Source organism: Oncorhynchus mykiss, chromosome 24 (assembly GCF_013265735.2).
Source record: "Oncorhynchus mykiss isolate Arlee chromosome 24, USDA_OmykA_1.1, whole genome shotgun sequence".
In the NCBI taxonomy this organism is placed as follows: domain Eukaryota; kingdom Metazoa; phylum Chordata; class Actinopteri; order Salmoniformes; family Salmonidae; genus Oncorhynchus; species Oncorhynchus mykiss.
The window spans coordinates 23,352,112-23,369,873 of NC_048588.1; the positions used below are offsets into that span (position 1 = coordinate 23,352,112).

The 17,762-nt window shown below is 41.2% G+C and overlaps 2 protein-coding genes across 6 annotated transcripts in view; both read right to left on the minus strand.

The window, feature by feature from the left end:
- Positions 1-6,549, minus strand: LOC110504042 (2-hydroxyacyl-CoA lyase 2). 2 transcript variants are annotated; one of them, XM_036961553.1, is made up of 14 exons: positions 5,970-6,549; positions 4,748-4,949; positions 4,461-4,588; positions 3,994-4,244; positions 3,802-3,901; positions 3,537-3,634; positions 3,312-3,448; positions 3,093-3,227; positions 2,860-2,974; positions 2,508-2,677; positions 2,243-2,313; positions 2,043-2,114; positions 1,845-1,950; positions 1-1,692 (listed from the first exon to the last, which is right to left on the minus strand). In XM_036961553.1, exons 1-14 carry the CDS (start codon positions 5,994-5,996, stop codon positions 1,514-1,516), a joined length of 1,791 nt encoding a protein of 596 aa, XP_036817448.1. In that variant the 5' UTR covers positions 5,997-6,549; the 3' UTR covers positions 1-1,513. The 2 variants fall into 2 exon arrangements, with proteins under 2 accessions (XP_036817448.1, XP_021438520.1); XM_021582845.2 differs by lacking the exon at positions 5,970-6,549 and adding an exon at positions 5,424-5,963.
- A 1,492-nt stretch (positions 6,550-8,041) lies between these two features.
- glb1l2 (galactosidase beta 1 like 2) overlaps positions 8,042-17,762 on the minus strand; it is a 28,542-nt gene continuing 18,821 nt past the window's right edge. For 3 of the 4 annotated variants that reach the window (XM_021582847.2, XM_021582848.2, XM_021582846.2), the window contains exons 5-19: positions 15,187-15,295; positions 14,978-15,070; positions 14,788-14,869; positions 14,574-14,638; positions 14,392-14,476; positions 13,943-14,083; positions 13,778-13,858; positions 13,561-13,667; positions 13,282-13,428; positions 13,111-13,182; positions 12,639-12,717; positions 12,308-12,395; positions 10,161-10,275; positions 9,816-9,932; positions 8,042-9,602 (exon numbers count right to left, since the gene is read on the minus strand). In XM_021582847.2, coding sequence (XP_021438522.1) covers positions 9,492-9,602; positions 9,816-9,932; positions 10,161-10,275; positions 12,308-12,395; positions 12,639-12,717; positions 13,111-13,182; positions 13,282-13,428; positions 13,561-13,667; positions 13,778-13,858; positions 13,943-14,083; positions 14,392-14,476; positions 14,574-14,638; positions 14,788-14,869; positions 14,978-15,070; positions 15,187-15,295 — 1,492 coding nt within the window. In that variant the 3' untranslated portion in view covers positions 8,042-9,491. Of the gene's footprint in view, positions 9,603-9,815; positions 9,933-10,070; positions 10,276-12,307; positions 12,396-12,638; positions 12,718-13,110; positions 13,183-13,281; positions 13,429-13,560; positions 13,668-13,777; positions 13,859-13,942; positions 14,084-14,391; positions 14,477-14,573; positions 14,639-14,787; positions 14,870-14,977; positions 15,071-15,186; positions 15,296-17,762 lie in introns of those variants that run through there. The other variant, XR_005039348.1, reaches the window with a different exon arrangement.

Below are 17,762 nucleotides of genomic sequence, written 5' to 3' on the forward strand. Positions count from 1 at the left end.
TGTGATGATCCAAATTGTATTATGTAATACACTGATTGGAACACTTGTAGACTTTGAACATCTAATCTAAAAGCAAACCATAATATCATATTATCCAAAACAGTCATAGAACATTAATACAGTAGAACATTTAACAAGACTTGGTAGTATGGTAACGTAAGACGAGCAAGTTTGTGACTATATAGCCAGAGACATATAGAGATCTGTATGTACAGTAGCTCTGCCTACAGCCAACACAATCTTGACATCTGAGTTGATAAAAGTTCAAGGTAAATGATAGAGGATAAGGAGGGCAGTGGAGTGGATAGTGTAGTCATTCAATGGTCAGGATCTGAGAATTAGACAACCAGTGTAGTTGGTGTCACAAACGCACCACTCAATAGAGAGGGGAAAAAAACACATTTACATTATTCTCTATTGCAACGACAAAAATAACTGTTCCTATAATCCCAGTGTTTGGATTCCAGAACTGATGACTAAATGCATTGTGTCAACATTGAAAAACAAAGGAGGCATACTAGTATCACTGTGTTTATGTAGAAGATGACATTTTATATAATCAAATACCATATGCTAGTGCAAGAGATTCTCAGACCCATATTCAGGTCAGGTATCTACCAATCCCTCTCCTTACAAACGACAAACATTATGAATAGTACATTCAAAGCAAAACAGAAAAATATTCCAATATTCTCAAAACACTCAAATTTAAGGTGGACTTCAATTTGCACAATCAGGATAATGCAGAATTCCTTAAAATAAGTCAACCTGAAATAGAATGAGCAGTGTAATAAGTCAGATTTGATCATTTATTTAAGATAATGATCAATACCCAAATGGTAAAATATGGTAACATCTTCGTTTAAATTCCTTCCTCTTTCATAGGGCGTCTTGTATTTGTGTATCCATTCTGTTGATTGATGTATTAGTGGAGTCTTACAGCACGTTCAATAATCAAAGCCATACAATCATCAATTATATACCATTTAAATTAAATGATTACAATTGTATTATTATCTTGTTATTAACCCTACAGATTCTGCAGAGACTTGTAGGTTAGTGTATGATTCATTTCCATAAATATCTCTATTAAGGACGTGCCATTCCAAAATTCACTTTATTTGGTTTTTCAAAATAAATAGCCAGTTTCGAAGTAGAGTTCAGTAGATCAATAGGCAATCTGAAGTCAATACACAGGTATTAGTTAAGTGTATACAGCAAGGGTACTGGCCTACTACATAATAACAGCAGCAAAGCCTACATGTCAAGTTTGTTTCTCTCCAGCAAAAATAACCAAAAAGTCCATGATCAAAACTCCTCTTCACAGCTGTTTGAAAGGCTGATAAAGGTTGAGAAGATTGAGTTCCTGAATTGTTTTCCTTTCACCAGAAAAAAATAAAGCATTTGTACTGTTCCACAGCATGTGAACATATGTGTTTCTAGGCAAGGTGGGAAGGTTTTAGGACCCGCAGGTCCAGACAGGGACCCCAGGGGTTGCAGTCTGTGAGCTACTCTACACAGAGATGGAGCCATCTCTGAAGTTGGTCTTCCCTATGAGAACATTGAGAAGTGTGGCTCTTCCCTGTCTGGTCTCCTTCTGGGCCTCTTTTATGATGCCGTCCAGCTTGTCCTCGTCTTCGCGACCAATGAGGGTGCCTTTGCCTCCATAACCGTCGGCAACTATGTGGTAATCTAGGAAAGGGGAGAAGAGAGAGAGTGAATTAGATGTGTGACAAGACATCCAAAGAGATGATATAGGCCAACAGAGACATTGCATGTGTGAGTATGGGCACTAGAGATCCCCAATATGGTGGCAATGAGGGTACAGTAGGCAACATAAAGACCTGTGAAGGCCAGGCCACAGGCCACATTGCTGCCCAGGATGGGAACCTGCTCCCTGGCGATCTGGCTCCAACAGGCATCGTTCCCCACCAGGGCAATTACTGGCGTCTGGGAGAGAGGGACAAAGCAGATTAACTGGTCTGAATGCATGATTAGTTGTTGATAAATTGGTCTGAATAGTGAATTGGTTATTACTGTACCTTGTGTCTGGTAAAGGTGTCAAATTCTGCAACACTGTATCCCAGGGATCCATCGCCATAGATGATCCACACCTTAATGAGAAACATAGTCAGCTAAACTCAACCAAAATAATAGATGGTGTTTCAAAGCATGAAAAAACAAAAAACCTAAACCTGTATAAAACAGTGATGGATAAAGGATGCTTGGTATTCTACCGTACCTCTGACTCAGGTCGACACAGCTTGGCTCCCAGAGCAAACCCTCCTCCAACACCAAGGGTTCCAAATGCTCCTGTTAGAATGACAAACATTAGGTAATCATCCATTAAGATATCAAGAACATCCAGGGTTCACATTCAATAAACAAGTCCTACTTTTTTTTATTGTACATGTTAATACCTCTCTTACTCAAGTGACCACATTATAACACATTTCAAAACATATTTTATAAAAATAAACTCAACACTGTCCACTGAGGATCCTGACCTGGATCCAGCCAGCGGAGTGGGCCCCTTGGTCTCATGATGTAAGCAGCACTGCCCACAAAGTCGCCCCCATCCGCCACTATGATGCTGTCGTCAGCCATCAACTCATCCACGCGGTGCAGGACACTCAGGGGGTTCAGGTGGCGGTCCGTCTTCTCATCAGCCTTCCTCCTGCACGAAAAACACAGAACAAAACACACTTTCACAGGGAAATAACACAGCCTGTACGGTCTGGTTGGTGCACTAGATGTACTAACTATAGTCATTTGCATGGTTAGGTATACATTGGTTAGGTATACAAAAAAAACTTTTGGCTTTCTGCCCAACTTGCTGAATGAATTCCACAAGTGTACCGATTAGCCTTCTCTTTGGTGACATCTCCTGCTTTGAGACACTGTGGCCAATCTTCTGGACATGTGTGGCCCTTGAGGCCTTTGGAGAGGCGGAGTAGGAAGGAGCCTGCATCTCCTAAAAGACAGACAGAAATGTGAGTCTCCACAAGACCAAATAGCCCAAAGAGGAAGTGGCAGCATTTTGTGAAAGCAAATAAGACTTCTGATTGGACAATTCAGTCATCAGTTCCAACCCTGAATGGCCACAGTGGGCTTCCAAAACATGTCAGAGTTCTTCAGAAGTTGAGTCTTGTCTCTGTTGACAGCAATGATCCTGCTGCGTCTGTTTAGCACTCTGCCGTAGCTTAATCGGAAGTCACATACAGTTCCTGGAACACATACCACCATTGTGAGACTGCCTCAAAGACAAAAACTGTATGAAGACAAAACTTACAGCTGGCAGTTTGTCTCACCTGCTAGCAGCACAAGGTCTGCTTCCTTCAGGGCATCACTCCTGTTCTGTCTGATGTGCAAGGGACTGTTCCTACCCAGCATGCCACGGGACATTCCACCCAGGAAGCAGGGGATACCTAGGGACTCCAGGGCCGCCCTGTTACAGGACAACTATATGAATGGGCATTGAATGGACCAGAAGTCTGCTGATGTCTTGTGTAATATAAATGTGGTTGTTGAAATACCTGATGTCATCTGTAGGTGTTGGAGGTAGTGTTGCCTGGCTCCCCAGTAGGATAACAGGCTTCTTGGCTCTGCTCACCAGCTCTATACACTTTTGTACCTGATGACAGATCAATAGAGGTTGAGCCACAAGGGATACAAAAAAAAAAAAAAACATGCCTTCGTGTCTATTGGAAAACTGTAACTGGTTACAGGTTACAGGCTTCTACCAAATCAAGCCTTTCTCACAGTTGTTAGAGAACGACTGAGGGCTAGAGTTAGTCTTGCCTGATTGTCTGTGGCCTGAGGGATGTGTACAGGGAGAGGGGACACATCTCTGGTTTCCCAGGCCCCAGCAAACAAGTTCTTTAGATGATTGTGGAGGTACCTTATGGAAGAAAATATACAGCATCTGTTACTTTCACAAATCACTAGGGATGTGTGAAAGCATGGTTGAGCACAATTCTGCTGATTACTTACCAAGTGACAACTTTTCCCATTATTCCCTTGGGAGGGTTTTTCACTCCGAACTCTTTGGACACCAGGTGGAAGGGGTAGAGTGTGTCGATGGGGAACTCTATGAACACAGGGCCTGGAGTTCCAGACTGGGCGATGGCCAGGGCCTTCCTCACAGTGATGGCGATGTCCTTCACACTCCTCACTGAGGCGCAGAACTTACACAGCGGCTTGAACAGGGACATCTGGTCAATGTCCTGCAGGGCTCCTCTACCCTGCACAGCAAAAGTTCACCAAGAGGTCAAACCTCCACAATGGATAGGGGGAAAATCATACGAGAGTGTGCTCACCCAGTCACAACTCAACAATGCAGGATTATGGTAATTTGTTGTGTAGAACTTGCTGGTGCATCGTGACCTTAGCCTTAGTGTTAACGTTAGGACTAGGGTACCCCCATGCAGCTACACCAGTAAAAGCCCTCAGACTCTCACCTGAAGTAATGTTGCAGCAGCTCCCCCCAAGAGAAGCAGTGGAGACTCGGCCATCTGAGCGTTCTTCACTGCTGTGACTGTGTTAGTCAGGCCTGGGCCAGCAGTCACTGCAGCTACACCTACAGTGCCTGTTGGAGGGAGAATCACTGACAGTGTCAATGTTACTGTATGAATAAATGAGTAGACTATAGTGCACTAAGCAAGTTAAACCAGTCCCGGACAGTTCAGATAAATACCTTACATTACAGTTGTCAGTGTCTGCAATATTAGGCATGTTACTTATTTACCGGAGAGCCTGGCTACTGCGTCAGCTGCAAAGACGGCAGTGGCCTCGTGCCTGGTGTCCACGATGCGGATGCCCAGCTTCTCGCAGGCCACCAAGATGGGCGAGATGTGCCCCCCCACCAGGGTGAAGACAAACTTAACCCCATGGGCACGCAGAACCTCTGCCACACTCTCCCCACCATGGCGAGGGCTCTGGGTCTCAGTCTGGGGGAAGAAGTAGAGGACTCAGGCAAATAACTGAACAGGCAGACTTCAAAATCAGGGTCATGGACTGTGAATATTTGATTTTATTAACTGAAAAGTGCTGTCATAACCAATAGGCCTTTCTAGTTTATGTATTTATCACTATAGTATCTTGTAATTATCAATGAACTGCATATTGTCCTTGTAGGCCTAATTCACCTTGTGGCCAATGTATGACTTCTGAAGAACCTGCACTGTCGTCATGGCCTTTGTGTTAGCCACAAGGCAGTTAAAAGTTCTCACATGCAGCAGGGTTACCTTTCACCTACTAAGACTAGGTGAAAAAAAATACAGACATTGTAGTAAGGTACAGTAAGAGCAAGCTGTTTTGCTTCTAAGAATGTCAGGTTGCAGGCGAGTTTCAGAGTTGAGACAGCAAGTGAGCAGGCTGAAGCCAAGTTAGAATGTAATATTGTTTACACCGAAGGGACTTACCTTATGAAACAACTGATACAGTAAACCAAGTTTATACGCTACAAATACTAGTCCTCCGAAGGCAAAACCAACAAAACACCCCAGTGCGGTGGCAATCTCCATTTCCAACCGACGGCAATGTGTCAAAATACAGAAGCAAGTCCTAAAATAAAAGCAGTAACCAATATTTTATCCTGATCGAATAGCTCTCCGGTTTAGGCTGCTGTTCATCCAATGCACATCCTAGTAACCTTGCTATTTATAGACAGGCATTTCAAATGCACCATTTACTAGCCTACTGTACAAGAAACGCGTAGAAACCCATACTCCACCCGCTTGTGCAATGAAACTAACCACCGTATTTCAACTTCAAATGACCAATGATTGCTATTGCTCACTGTTGACGCAAATGTCGCAAAATGGATATTCACGGTCAACAACGCAGTGCTCCGCAACTACTGGGATCGTGAATAAAAACAGAGAGGAAGAGGAGAAGTGTGACAGATAATTTTTTTCCAAAATCTGCCTTCTCCAGCAAGTGTTTTGCCCCCCGTTTTTTTCGCTCACCAAGTCAGTTTTTGTATGGGGGTTCATAAAGCCCAACAGGTACCATAATACCCATAAAACCTAGCGGTCAAACAGCAAAATGGTTCCATTCGTTTTCCCCATTGAGGAATTTAGAAACACTTCAAATAAGTGCTGTGTTTCGTGTAGGCTTACCCTGGCGTGACGCTTTGATAACCATGTAAATCTCTCTCCGACAAGGTGTCTTTTATCAATATATTTGTCTCTATTTACTCGCATTCGAAAATGCTAACTAGCATTAAAGTAGACATCATGCAAAACTACAAATCCCTGCAAGCTCCTGCACATCATCTAGCTGACACCTTTGATAACAGGTTGTGTCATTTTAAAAACATGCACAAAACAGTTCACAGAATTGTCCCTTTAAATACATTTTGCCAATTTATTCATTGCTACATTTAGCTAAAATTATATAGTTCATCCAGATATTACCTTTGCCAAATCGAGTAGGACACTTGACATCCCGGCAACTTTATATCAGTTATAACATCACTAGTTACCACAGCCACAAAGTCATAAACCTCGCCAATTTCAACAATTTATCTTGTTAAAATGTGATTTTAAACCCTAACCTTGAATTAAAGACCCCTCAAAAAAAAAAAAAAAAAACATGAATTTTTACGATATAGCCATACCGAATACAACAGAGTTAAAAGTAAGAAACATTTGCACAAAAATTAAAAAGTAAATAGTAATACAAAATAACAAGACTATATACAAGGAGTATCAGTACCGAGTCAATGTGCGAAATTAAGAGGTAATTTAGGTAATATGTACACACAGTGGCAATTTTAGCATGTAAATATTGGTGGGGCAATTAAAAAAATAAAAAAATAAATTATGCATGCCAGCAAAGCTACTCCACAACACTAAACAATGCATGAACTGCACTATAACGGTGACAAACGGTGCCCACATACTGTTGGGCCTACATTTTGAGACTACAGTTAATTCAGCCTAATTTACTGCCTTTAAAAAAAACACAACTGATATGGCTGACTTGTTTAAACAAATGTGGTTTCTACTGACAATTGAGATGTACAAACTATGGCATAAAGGGAACGACGAGTGGATAAGAGGCAATCTGTTATTTAGATTAAGACATTATAGAGCGAGCTAGGATGGACATTGTCAATATAACTTTTGTTCAGCACTTTTGAAATGTACAGCGACAGAATTCAGAACATGGGCTGCTCTTAGTATTCTCCCTGTACACCTAGTCAGAACCATAGGATAAATAACGGGGGCATATAAGCAGATAATGAAGGCTCTAACAATATTCAATGATTACATTTCTCTAAAACAGGCAAAAGGCTGCATGTGCACCACCAAATCAGAACAGTAGGCGAAATTAAGAGGGGAAAAGGGACCAAATTATTAGGGTGCTGCACATGGGCTACTAACAGCTTACTACACAACATACACTTAGTATTACTTTCCTAGCTACAGTATACATATCTCCCTGGCATATTACATAATTTATGCAGCAGTTTACTAGACATTTTTGAACTCACCTTCCTTCCAAACCACTCATTGTGGATTTTGCGATTTCCAACTTGTTGTGTAATGTTAATGCCCAATGGCCGATGAGCACAGATACATTTTTTCTATGATTTCTCTTAATTATTTATCTTCATATGACAAGGATTGAAAAGGATTTGCCAATACATTGTGGAGTTGATTCATGATGATGACTGCTAGCTAAGATTTTGAAAGTATGTTGACATCAGTCCAATCAAAGCTACTGTACATATTACGTGATTTGACATCATTTTATGTGGCCAATGACCTTGAACCTTTCGAGGTCTACTCTTAGACTTGGCGGTGACAGTGTCCCCATGAGTGACAGAACACTGAGCCAATCACAGCACAACGCTCCGTATTTTCTGCTGGCTTGCCCCACCACCACAGAAAGCACTGAGCTAGGCTGAAACACCTGCATTTTGGAGCTGCCTTGCTCAAGAAAACCAAAAAGGAACCATGTGTGTTTGTGGCTTTATTAACTCAAATTATATACATTTTTTGTTACATTGTTTGCAAACTGATATGTGACATGTACTAATGCCAAAATAACATACAAAACAGGCAAGCCTAACCTGCCCTGAATGACGTGTTGCCACTGTGTACATGTAGGTAGGGGTAAAAGTGAATAGGCAAATCGGGATAGATGATAAACAGAGGTCAATATAATGGATCATCTGTAATAAGAAAGATTTAAAATCAATGACATACAAGCAATTCATCAAATAAAATAAAATACACAAAGGGGCGTCAGATTATTATAAAGTTATTACAGAGAAGAACAAAGAATTTATGATAAAATAAAATGACCAGTTCAAAAAATATTGTAGGCTAATGTTTACACACTAATAACCTGAGCTTTACCATTCAAGATGAGCATAAGATGAACACAATAGAGTTTGCAGCGCATCTAAATACAATGAAATACCTTTTTAGTCTACCTAACAACAAAAGTATGCCTAACAGTACTCAAGACAAATACTGTAAATGTGAAATCAAGTGGTTTGTTTTTTCATCTATATTTCATTTTAGATGGACAATAACACTGCCTATCCAGACAACTAGAGTAAGGTACTGAACTTGAATGTTTTACACATTTGCATTTTACCTTTGAACTTGGTTGTCCTTTATCTCTTCCATCTCAACTTTCTTTGTTGTAATAGTCTACATTCCACCACTCAATGTCTTGTCTTTTAATGTATGTACACTACCGTTCATAAGTTTGGTGTCACTTAGAAATGTACTTGTTTTTGAAAGAAAAGCTCATTTTTGGTCCATTAAAATAACATCAAACTGATCAGAAATACAGTGTAGACATTGATAATATTGTAAATGACTCTTGTAGCTGGAAACAGACGATTTGTAATGGAATACCTACATAGGCGTAGAGGCCCATTATCAGCAACCATCACTCCTGTGTTCCAATGGCACGTTGTGTTAGCTAATCCAAGTTTAACATTTTGAAAGGCTAATTGATCATTAGAAAATAATTTTGCAATTATGTTAGCACAGCTGAAAACGGTTGTTTTGATTAAAGAAGCAATAAAACTGGCCTTTAGACTAGTTGAGTATCTGGAGCATCAGCATTTGTGGGTTCAAATACAGGTTCAAAATGGCCAGAAACAAAATATTTACTTCTGGAACTGGTCAGTATATTCTTGTTCTGAGAAATGAAGGCTATTCCATGCAAGAAATTGTCAAGAAACTGAAGATGTTGTACAATGTTGTGTACTACTCCCTTCAAAAACGGACATTTCTAAGTGACCCCAAACGTATGAACGGTAGTGTATGTAACTTGCCTTATGACTGTGCTCTAGACTACATAAAAAGACATGTCTATCATCACATTCAGTGGTAGACCCATCCCATAACACAAAAACAACATTACATACAATGTGTTACGGTAATCATAGCTTTTGTATTACGTGTTATTACTATGTTATAAGAAATTGCTGTGTCAATTTATTTAAAATATTGATCATTTCAAAGCAGAACACAAAATGGATATTTGTATACATCAATTGTTTTTCCATGATCAGGATTTTCAACAAATACTAATTTGTCATCAGCTTTCTGTTCCTCGAACACAATGATCTAAAATAAGGAAAAAAGGATCCATTAAACAAACTATTCAAGCCTGTTTATGTATCAGTATGTGTCTTGATTTGAGGATAAACTGTACAAATAAAGTCTTATTCACACTTTATAAGAATACATGGTAGTGTAAACATGAGAACTTCTGAAAACACATCAGAAACCTAGAACCCTATATCTATTAGAAATCAAAGGAGCTTTTTTCAGTTCTACCTGATTATTTCCACTTTTAAGCCAAGGTCCAGGGAGGTAGAGGGTTTTCTGGGGACCGATGGACCAGTGGCGTCCAAGATTCTGCCCGTTGATAAAGACCACTCCTTTACTCCAGCCCTGTGGATGGAAACACTGTAATCAGTGACTTGACAATCAGAGTTTAGAGTTTCTCTGGGAACTTCTTTCATCAGTATGTGTGTCTGATGAGGGATGGGCCTACTACACTATAAACCAATAAACCAGAGATAGGTCTACCATACTATACGAATAAACCAGCAGGGACGCAGTATGGACAGGTGGTGATCTCTATCATAACCACAGAGCCTGTTGGGCTGCTTTACACACAGGCAGTCTGATGAAGGTGTCTCTGGGATGGCCGTCCACATACAGCATACCCTGGAAGAACCCTGGGAAGGAAGGCTTCTGGGGGACTGAGTTCCACTGGCTTGCTGCACTCAGTCTGAAACATGGGAGGAGATCAAATCAAATTTATTTATATAGCCCTTCGTACATCATGTGATATCTCAAAGTGCTGTACAGAAACCCAGCCTAAAACCCCAAACAGCAAGCAATGCAGGTGTTGAAGCACATTGGCTAGGAAAAACTCCCTAGAAAGGCCAAAACCTAGGAAGAAACCTAGAGAGGAACCAGGCTATGAGATCACCCTATTATAACACAGGAAATCACTGACTAGCATTACAATACAAATCATATAAACTTTAATGGTCAAATGCAGCCATTTTTTTCTCAATATGAAGTCTTGTTTTCAATTTAAAAAAACAAACAAAAATAGCTTCTTAGCAAAGGGCAATTTCTCAAGCAAGAATTTTGCTTGGACTGTTTGAGAGTGGTCTGAGTGGGGAGGGGAGAACTGAAATTCGCTGTTATTGGCAGAGAGGTTTTGTACTCTCTTTCTTATCGATCTATTAACTAATTTACCGCATGGTGATTTTTTATTTATTTTACCTTTATTTAACTAGGCAAGTCAGTTAAGAACAAATTCTTATTTTCAATGACAGCCTAGGAACAGTGGGTTAACTGCCATGATGTCACCATGGAAGGCCAAAACTCCCTCCCACCAAAACAGGCTGAAATTTCAGGTGGTCTTTTCATACAGCTATTACACTAAAAGGGCATTATGCAAATGTTTACAATTTCGCAGTATTATTCTAACCTCATAGTGTGGAAATATATATGAAACACAGAATAATCCCATTTATGACTGCACTTGGCCTATGAGACAACCTGATATGCCAGTTAAATTTACAATGACAACAGTTATACAACGATTGGGTCTAATCCTTGACGCTGATTGGTTAAAAGCGCATTCCAGTCGGTGTCTTTTCCACAAGTTACCACCATGAAAGCTATGATGGTGAAATGTATATTTACTCTGTTCCATCTCACTATGCAATCCACTGTCTCAGCCCAGCCAGACAATTTATAATCTTAATCCCCACTGTAAAAAGCATCTAGACATTATCTCCCATTTCTTTTAGACGAGCAATTGGTTTTCAATAACGGAGATTTGTATAAAACCTGCAGTCTGAATCTCTGACATTTGCAACATTGTTTCAATATTGAAATTCGATCTCCAGCTGTCTCATAGTAATTAACGTGTAGGGATGGGAAGTTGGAATGAGAGACGGGCAGGCATCTTTTCTGAGCCAGTCGAAATCATGAATCAGCATAATTTTTATGGACATATACAAAGAAATGTCAATAAAAAAAACAGGTACAACTAAATGAAACACAGCTAGTTTGTTTTCTTTCCAGCTTCAGTTTGAAGTGATTGTGTTAGCTGTGTTGTTAGCTAACTCTCTGAACATCAGCGTCCTGATGAGAGAGCACATTTTCTATGCCAGGTGAAATCGAGCATCATTAGCTCATTCTTATGAATGTATCCAAATAAAGCCACTTAAACAAATGCAAATGCAGCTACTTTGTTGTTATTCTGGCTGCACTGTTTGACATGACTGTAAATTAGCCATAGTTTGCTAGCTAGAAAGCAAGGTATAAGAACGTTGCCAGCCAGTACAGCAATAGAACATTTAGAAAATAATGACTGGGTCATGTCCATAGATACAGAACAAAAAGGACTTAACGACTGGGTCGGGTCTCTGGCAACCAACCCGATAGAACGAACGACTAGTCGGCTTGGGTAGCAACCCTAGATTTGTGTCAGGACGATATCTCGTTGAAGGATGAAATAGTATGAATAAATTAATCAAAATAAAGCTCATGAAAATATGTCAATCATTATTTGAATATGTTGGTAACCCGTTGTATAAAAGTGATAATGCCCTCGAAGCTGGTGCGTTTCAATTCAGGCTATAGGTGTGCTGCCGGCCTTCGACTTTGTCTCGGGCCTAACAACACCCGTGCCAATATATCTTCTAGACACCGGCTTCTCAGGCATTATCACTTAAATTATAAACTGTAAGAGCCAGAATGGACCTTATTGTTGTATAAATTAAATGATCAGGACAAACCTCTTTAGGAAGTTTGGCTTCATATCCAAACAGTAGATTGTAAAGTCCTTCAGAGGCACGTGGTTCAATACAATATCTCCCACCAGACCTAGAACAGGGTGATAATGCAACGAAAGATTAAGAGCTGCATGGGCGAGTAACAATGCAATTATTCCAAGACCTCATGGATACGTTCACTATTTGTTGAACATTTAGGTCTATCCACTTTAACAACTATGTACAGTTGTCACAGCAATGAAGGATTAAACCTGAAGGTCTACAGTGCCTTTAATGTACGCTTTCTGCCATGGAATTCTGATTGTTAAAGTGGTAGTAACTAAGAATACCATACCTTTACGCTGATCATCTAGGGCTTTCCCATAATTCACTCTTCCACAGTTCTCCACAAGTAAACTCAATGTTCGCTCTCCCTTCAATGGAAAATACATAAAACATGTGGAAACCACTAATTGATGCACTACAGTCAACAATGCATAGTACCCAAAGACAATAGAAGAACATGTGGCTTTCAGTTGGACTGCAGAGAGTAATTGATCCAATCTTCCGCTGTGCTATAGGACAGCATGGACTTGTTTTCCAATAACAGGCAGGTGCAAAGTTAGTGATTACGATTCCTCTTTGTTAGAACAAAATTTGTCTGAAAACTTTGTTTGCTTAATCCTGTCACCTTAGTAACAAACTCATTGATCAGCATCACCAGAAGCTTTCACCTCTATCATGGTGTTGAATATAAACTAGCCAGTTTAGAAAGCAGCTCAGCAGCACACCTATAGACTGAATCTAAACACACAGTATCACCATACCTTCCCATCAGGCAGTGCAAACTCCACCGATTTATAGTCCAGGACACCAACAAAGTGTCTGTCCACAAACACCTAGAAGACAACTTTATTAGTACAAATGATGTATTGTCATACGGTGTGCACCATACAGTATAGTACATTCATGCCATGTAGCTGTGTGTCTGTACTCACCAGGGCTCTGTCTTTAACATTTTTCTTGGAGTTCAGAAGGCCTCCCCTGCGGATGGTGGTCTCATATAGAGTGTAGCCATAGGACTGACCATTATTACTGTTGACAGGAAGGTTCTCCATGTTGACAGGCTCCTCTGACTTCAAGGGCTTGATGATGAAACATTGTTAATGTAGCGCATTCAATTAAATTAAGAACATTATGGAATCAACATCAACCCTTGAAGAGATAGAGTATTGCCAGGTCTCAGCTGACAGCATCCTACTTGACCCTTAGCTCACCTTCTCAGTAAACTGCAGGCTCTCCCACAGTGACAGATGCTGCTGAATGATGACAGGCTCATACACTCTCCTGGCCTGGAGAGAGGGAACCTCAGGAAGCTTCTCACCTGAGACACACAGATACATGTGCCAGTTAGACATTTTTTCTCAAATTATGGTGCCTGTTTTCCAAAACTTCAATAGTATTTTATGTGAATGTTTGAAAGAGAAAGCTTACTGTGAAACTGGCTAAATAAATTCCTCAAGAGCTGATACTTGGTGGTGTAATCTCCAGCCTCGGATAGCGGTGCATCATAATCTAAAAAATAAAATAAAAAAGATTCAGATGACAACTTTTTGCTTTGCAAGTAATATTACATTTGATAGGATACATAAAACCTACCATAGCTGCCGACCTGAGGTTTGTAGGTGCCAAGGTTCGCCACAGCTCCATTCATGAAGCCAAAGCTGGTTCCACCATGGAACATATAGAGGTTGATGGATACACCTGGCTCCAGTATCTGTGACACCACAGCCAACATGTCTACCAGAAAAGTAGACAGACAGAATCAATGATAGACGGTGGGCAATCATACAGTCCTTAGACTGATGAATGGATGGTCCTGTGTGGCTCAGTTGGTAGAGCATGGCACTTACAATGCCAGGGTTGTGAGTTCAATTCCCAAGGGGGACCAATACAAACAAAATATGATGTATGCACTCATTAGTGTAAGTTGCTCTGGGCAGGAGTGTCTGCTGAATGACAAAGTGTAAAAGATGGATGAACTTTAAGAGTTTCTATAACTAGGGGTTATATGACATGATCTTAACCTAGTTTATAATGAAACTTACCCTCTGCTGGGAACACGTGGTGAGATTCACTCCAGACATCAAACCACCCAGACCAGTACTCCATTACAAGCAGAGGTTTCTGGGGCTACAGTAAGGGCAAAGTCACACTTCATCTTTGGACCAGTATGTTTTCACAGATGCAAGACAAAATAGAAGAAAATAGAGAATCATTGGCACTATACCTGCATGTACGCTAAATATTGTATTGTTCCGTAGGCCAGTCTTTGAAGGTTTACCGTCTTGAGGACTTAAAAAAGGAGGGGTTCAAGTGATGAACAATGTAGACTAAATAAGGATATTTTCTAGCAGCATCTATTGAAAGCAAGTGTAATGGCACAAAGATGTGCTTCAATGTACATTACCAAATATCAAGATCTAGCAATAGAAAACCACTACCTCCATCCACTCCTCCACATTTGAGCCCCTCCCGGTTGTCTGATGTCAGCAGGAGTTCATTGGTTCCTCTGGATAGTAGAGCCTGTCAATGAGAATACAGTTTCACTATACATTTATAGGTCACTGCAAAAGTCTATACTGGGCATACAGTATGATGCAGATGGTGAGAAACAGTACAGTCTCACAGTACCTCCTTTATAAAAGGCATGTAGTGTTCATCCTTTGCATATGAGCCATACTCATTCTCCACTTGAACTGCAATGATGGGGCCTCCCTCTTTAAACTATAAAACAAAGAGGACAACCTGTATTGACAGCTAGCTCACTAACACCCCTGCGAACCGCTCTAACAGATATCAGGACTTAATAACTTGGATAATAAGGAAACTAATTTACGTACTTGTAGAGGCTTAATTATTGGGATGAGTGTGTCGAAGAAAGAGTTCACTGCTTCTGTGAAGCCAGGGTAGGTTGTCCTCAACTTCATGTTTTTGTCACGTAACAGCCAGCTTAAAAGAAAATAACTGTTATAAGGATGTCTCATTCAACATGTTGGTTTGTGTTCCGGGATTCATCCAATGGCATTGAGGAGTATACCACCTCAGTCATCGGCTTCATCAATAAGTGCGTCAACAACACCGTCCCCACAGTGACCGTATGTATGTACATATCCCAACCAGAAGCCATGGATTACAGGCAACATCCACATCGGGCAAAAAGTCTAGAGCTGCCACTTTCAAGGAGCGGGACACTAATCTGGACGCTTATAAGAAATAACGCTATGCCCTCAGACGAACCACTAAGATTGAATCCTACTATACCGGCTCTGACACTCGTCGGCTGTAGCAGGGCTTGAAAACTATTACGGCCTACGAAGGGGAACCCAGACACGAGCTGCCCAGTGACGCAAGCCTACCAGATGAGCTAAATGCCTTTTATGCTCGCTTCGAGGCAAGCAACACTGAAGCATGCACGTGAACATCAGCTGTTCTGGATGACTACGTGATAACGCTCTCGGTGGCCGATGTGAGCAAGACCTTTAAACAGGTCAACATTCACCAAGCCACGGGGCTAGATGGATTACCATTACCGTGTAGTGAAAGCATGCGCAGACCAACTGGCAAGTGTCTTCACTGACATTTTAAACCTCCCCTGACCGAGTCTGTAATACCTACATGTTTCAAGTAGACCACCATAGTCCCTGTGCCCAAGGAAGCGAAGTTAACCTGCTTAAAGGATTTCCGCCCCGTAGCACTCACGTCGGTAGCCATGAAGTGCTTTGAAAGGCTGGTCATGGCTCACATCAACAGCTTCCTCCCGGATACCCTAGACCAGTGGTTCCCAAACTTTTTATAGTCCCGTACCCCTTTAAACATTCAACCTCCAGCTGCGTACCCCCTCTAGCACCAGGGTCAGCGCACTCTCAAATGTTGTTTTGATATCATTGTAGGCCTCCCACACTCTATACAATACATTTATTAAACATAAGAATGTGTGAGTTTTTTTCACAACCCAGCTCGTGGGAAGTGACAAAGAGCTCTTCTAGGACCAGGGCACAAATAATAATAAATAATTTTGCTCATTATTTAGCCATCTTACATGTAAAACCTTATTTGTTCATCAAAAATTGTGACTAACTCACCACAGGTTAATGAGAAGGGTGTGCTTGAAAGGATGCACATAACTCTGCAATGTTGGGTTGTATTGGAGAGTCTCAGTCCTAAATCATTTTTCACACACAATCGGTGTCTGTATTTAGTTTTCATGCTAGTGAGGGCCAAGAATCCACTCTCATTATAGGTACGTGGTTGCAGAGGGCATCAGTGTCTTAACAGCGTAATTTCCCAAGGCAAGAAACTCAGAGCAGACCTATCCAGAAATCTGGCAGTGGCTTCTGAATAAATTACATTTTCACATAACTGCTTGTTGCAATTTTGATGAGAGTCCAGGCTCTATCGCAGCCGGCCGCGACCGGGAGACTCATGTGGCGGCGCACAATTGGCCCAGCTTTGTCCGGGTTAGGGGAGGGTTTGACTGGCAGGGATGTCCTTGGCCCTCTCGCACTAGCGACTCCTATGGCGGGCCGGGCACAGTGCACGCTGACACGGTCCGCAGGTGTATGGTGTTTCCTCCGACACATTGGTACGGCTGGCTTCCGGGTTAAGTGGGCATTCTGTCAAGAAGCAGTGAAGCTCGGTTGGGTTGTGTTTTGGAGGACACATGGCTCTAGACTGTCACCTCTACCGAATTCATACGGGAGTTGATGCGATGAGACAAGACTGTAATGACCAATTGGATACCACGTCGGGGATAAAATAATGTTTTATAATAATAAAATAATTGTCATGTTGTCAATTGTCATGTTTTGTTTCTAAATGTCTGTGCATGAGTGAAGGTTTCTCGGGAGAGAGTAACAGTTAATATGATTGGATGTTAATTATTTGACTAGGATACCTGTATTTGACATTGTATTTTTATTTCGCTGAACACGAGATGGTTTAATTTTATTTTTGGCAGTGAAACGATGCTACTCAGGCAAGAGAAAAAACCTCACCCAAAATGTATACACATGTTCAAAAGTTTGGGGTCACTTAGAAATGTCCTTCTTGGCTTTGGGGGTGACCAGTGAGATAGCCAGGTCGATGAATACGGCTGCACAGTAATGAGTCTTATCAATGGCGGTTATGATGTCGTTTATGACCTTGAGCGTGGCTGAGGTGCACCGATGACCAGCTCTGAAACCAGATTGCATAGCGGAGAAGGTACGGTGGGATTCGAAATGGCCGGTAATCTGTTTGTTAGCTTGACTTTCAAAGACCTTAGAAAGACAGGGTAGGATAGATATAGGTCTGCAGCAGTTTGGTTCTAGAGTGTCACCCCCTTTGAAGAGGGGGATGACCGTGGCAGCTTTCCAATCTTTGGGAATCTCAGACGATACGAAAGAGAGGTTGAAAAGGCTAGTAATAGGGGTTGCAA

Coding starts and splice junctions, on each gene's coding strand:
- LOC110504042 (XM_021582845.2), bottom strand. CDS start 5,525: ATGGAGATTGCCACCGCACTGGGGTGTTTTGTTGGTTTTGCCTTCGGA. Junction 4,950..5,423: donor TGTATCAGTTGTTTCATAAG/GTAAGTCCCTTC, acceptor TTCTTCCCCCAG/ACTGAGACCCAGAGCCCTCG. Junction 4,245..4,460: donor CTGCTGCAACATTACTTCAG/GTGAGAGTCTGA, acceptor TTTGCTGTGCAG/GGTAGAGGAGCCCTGCAGGA.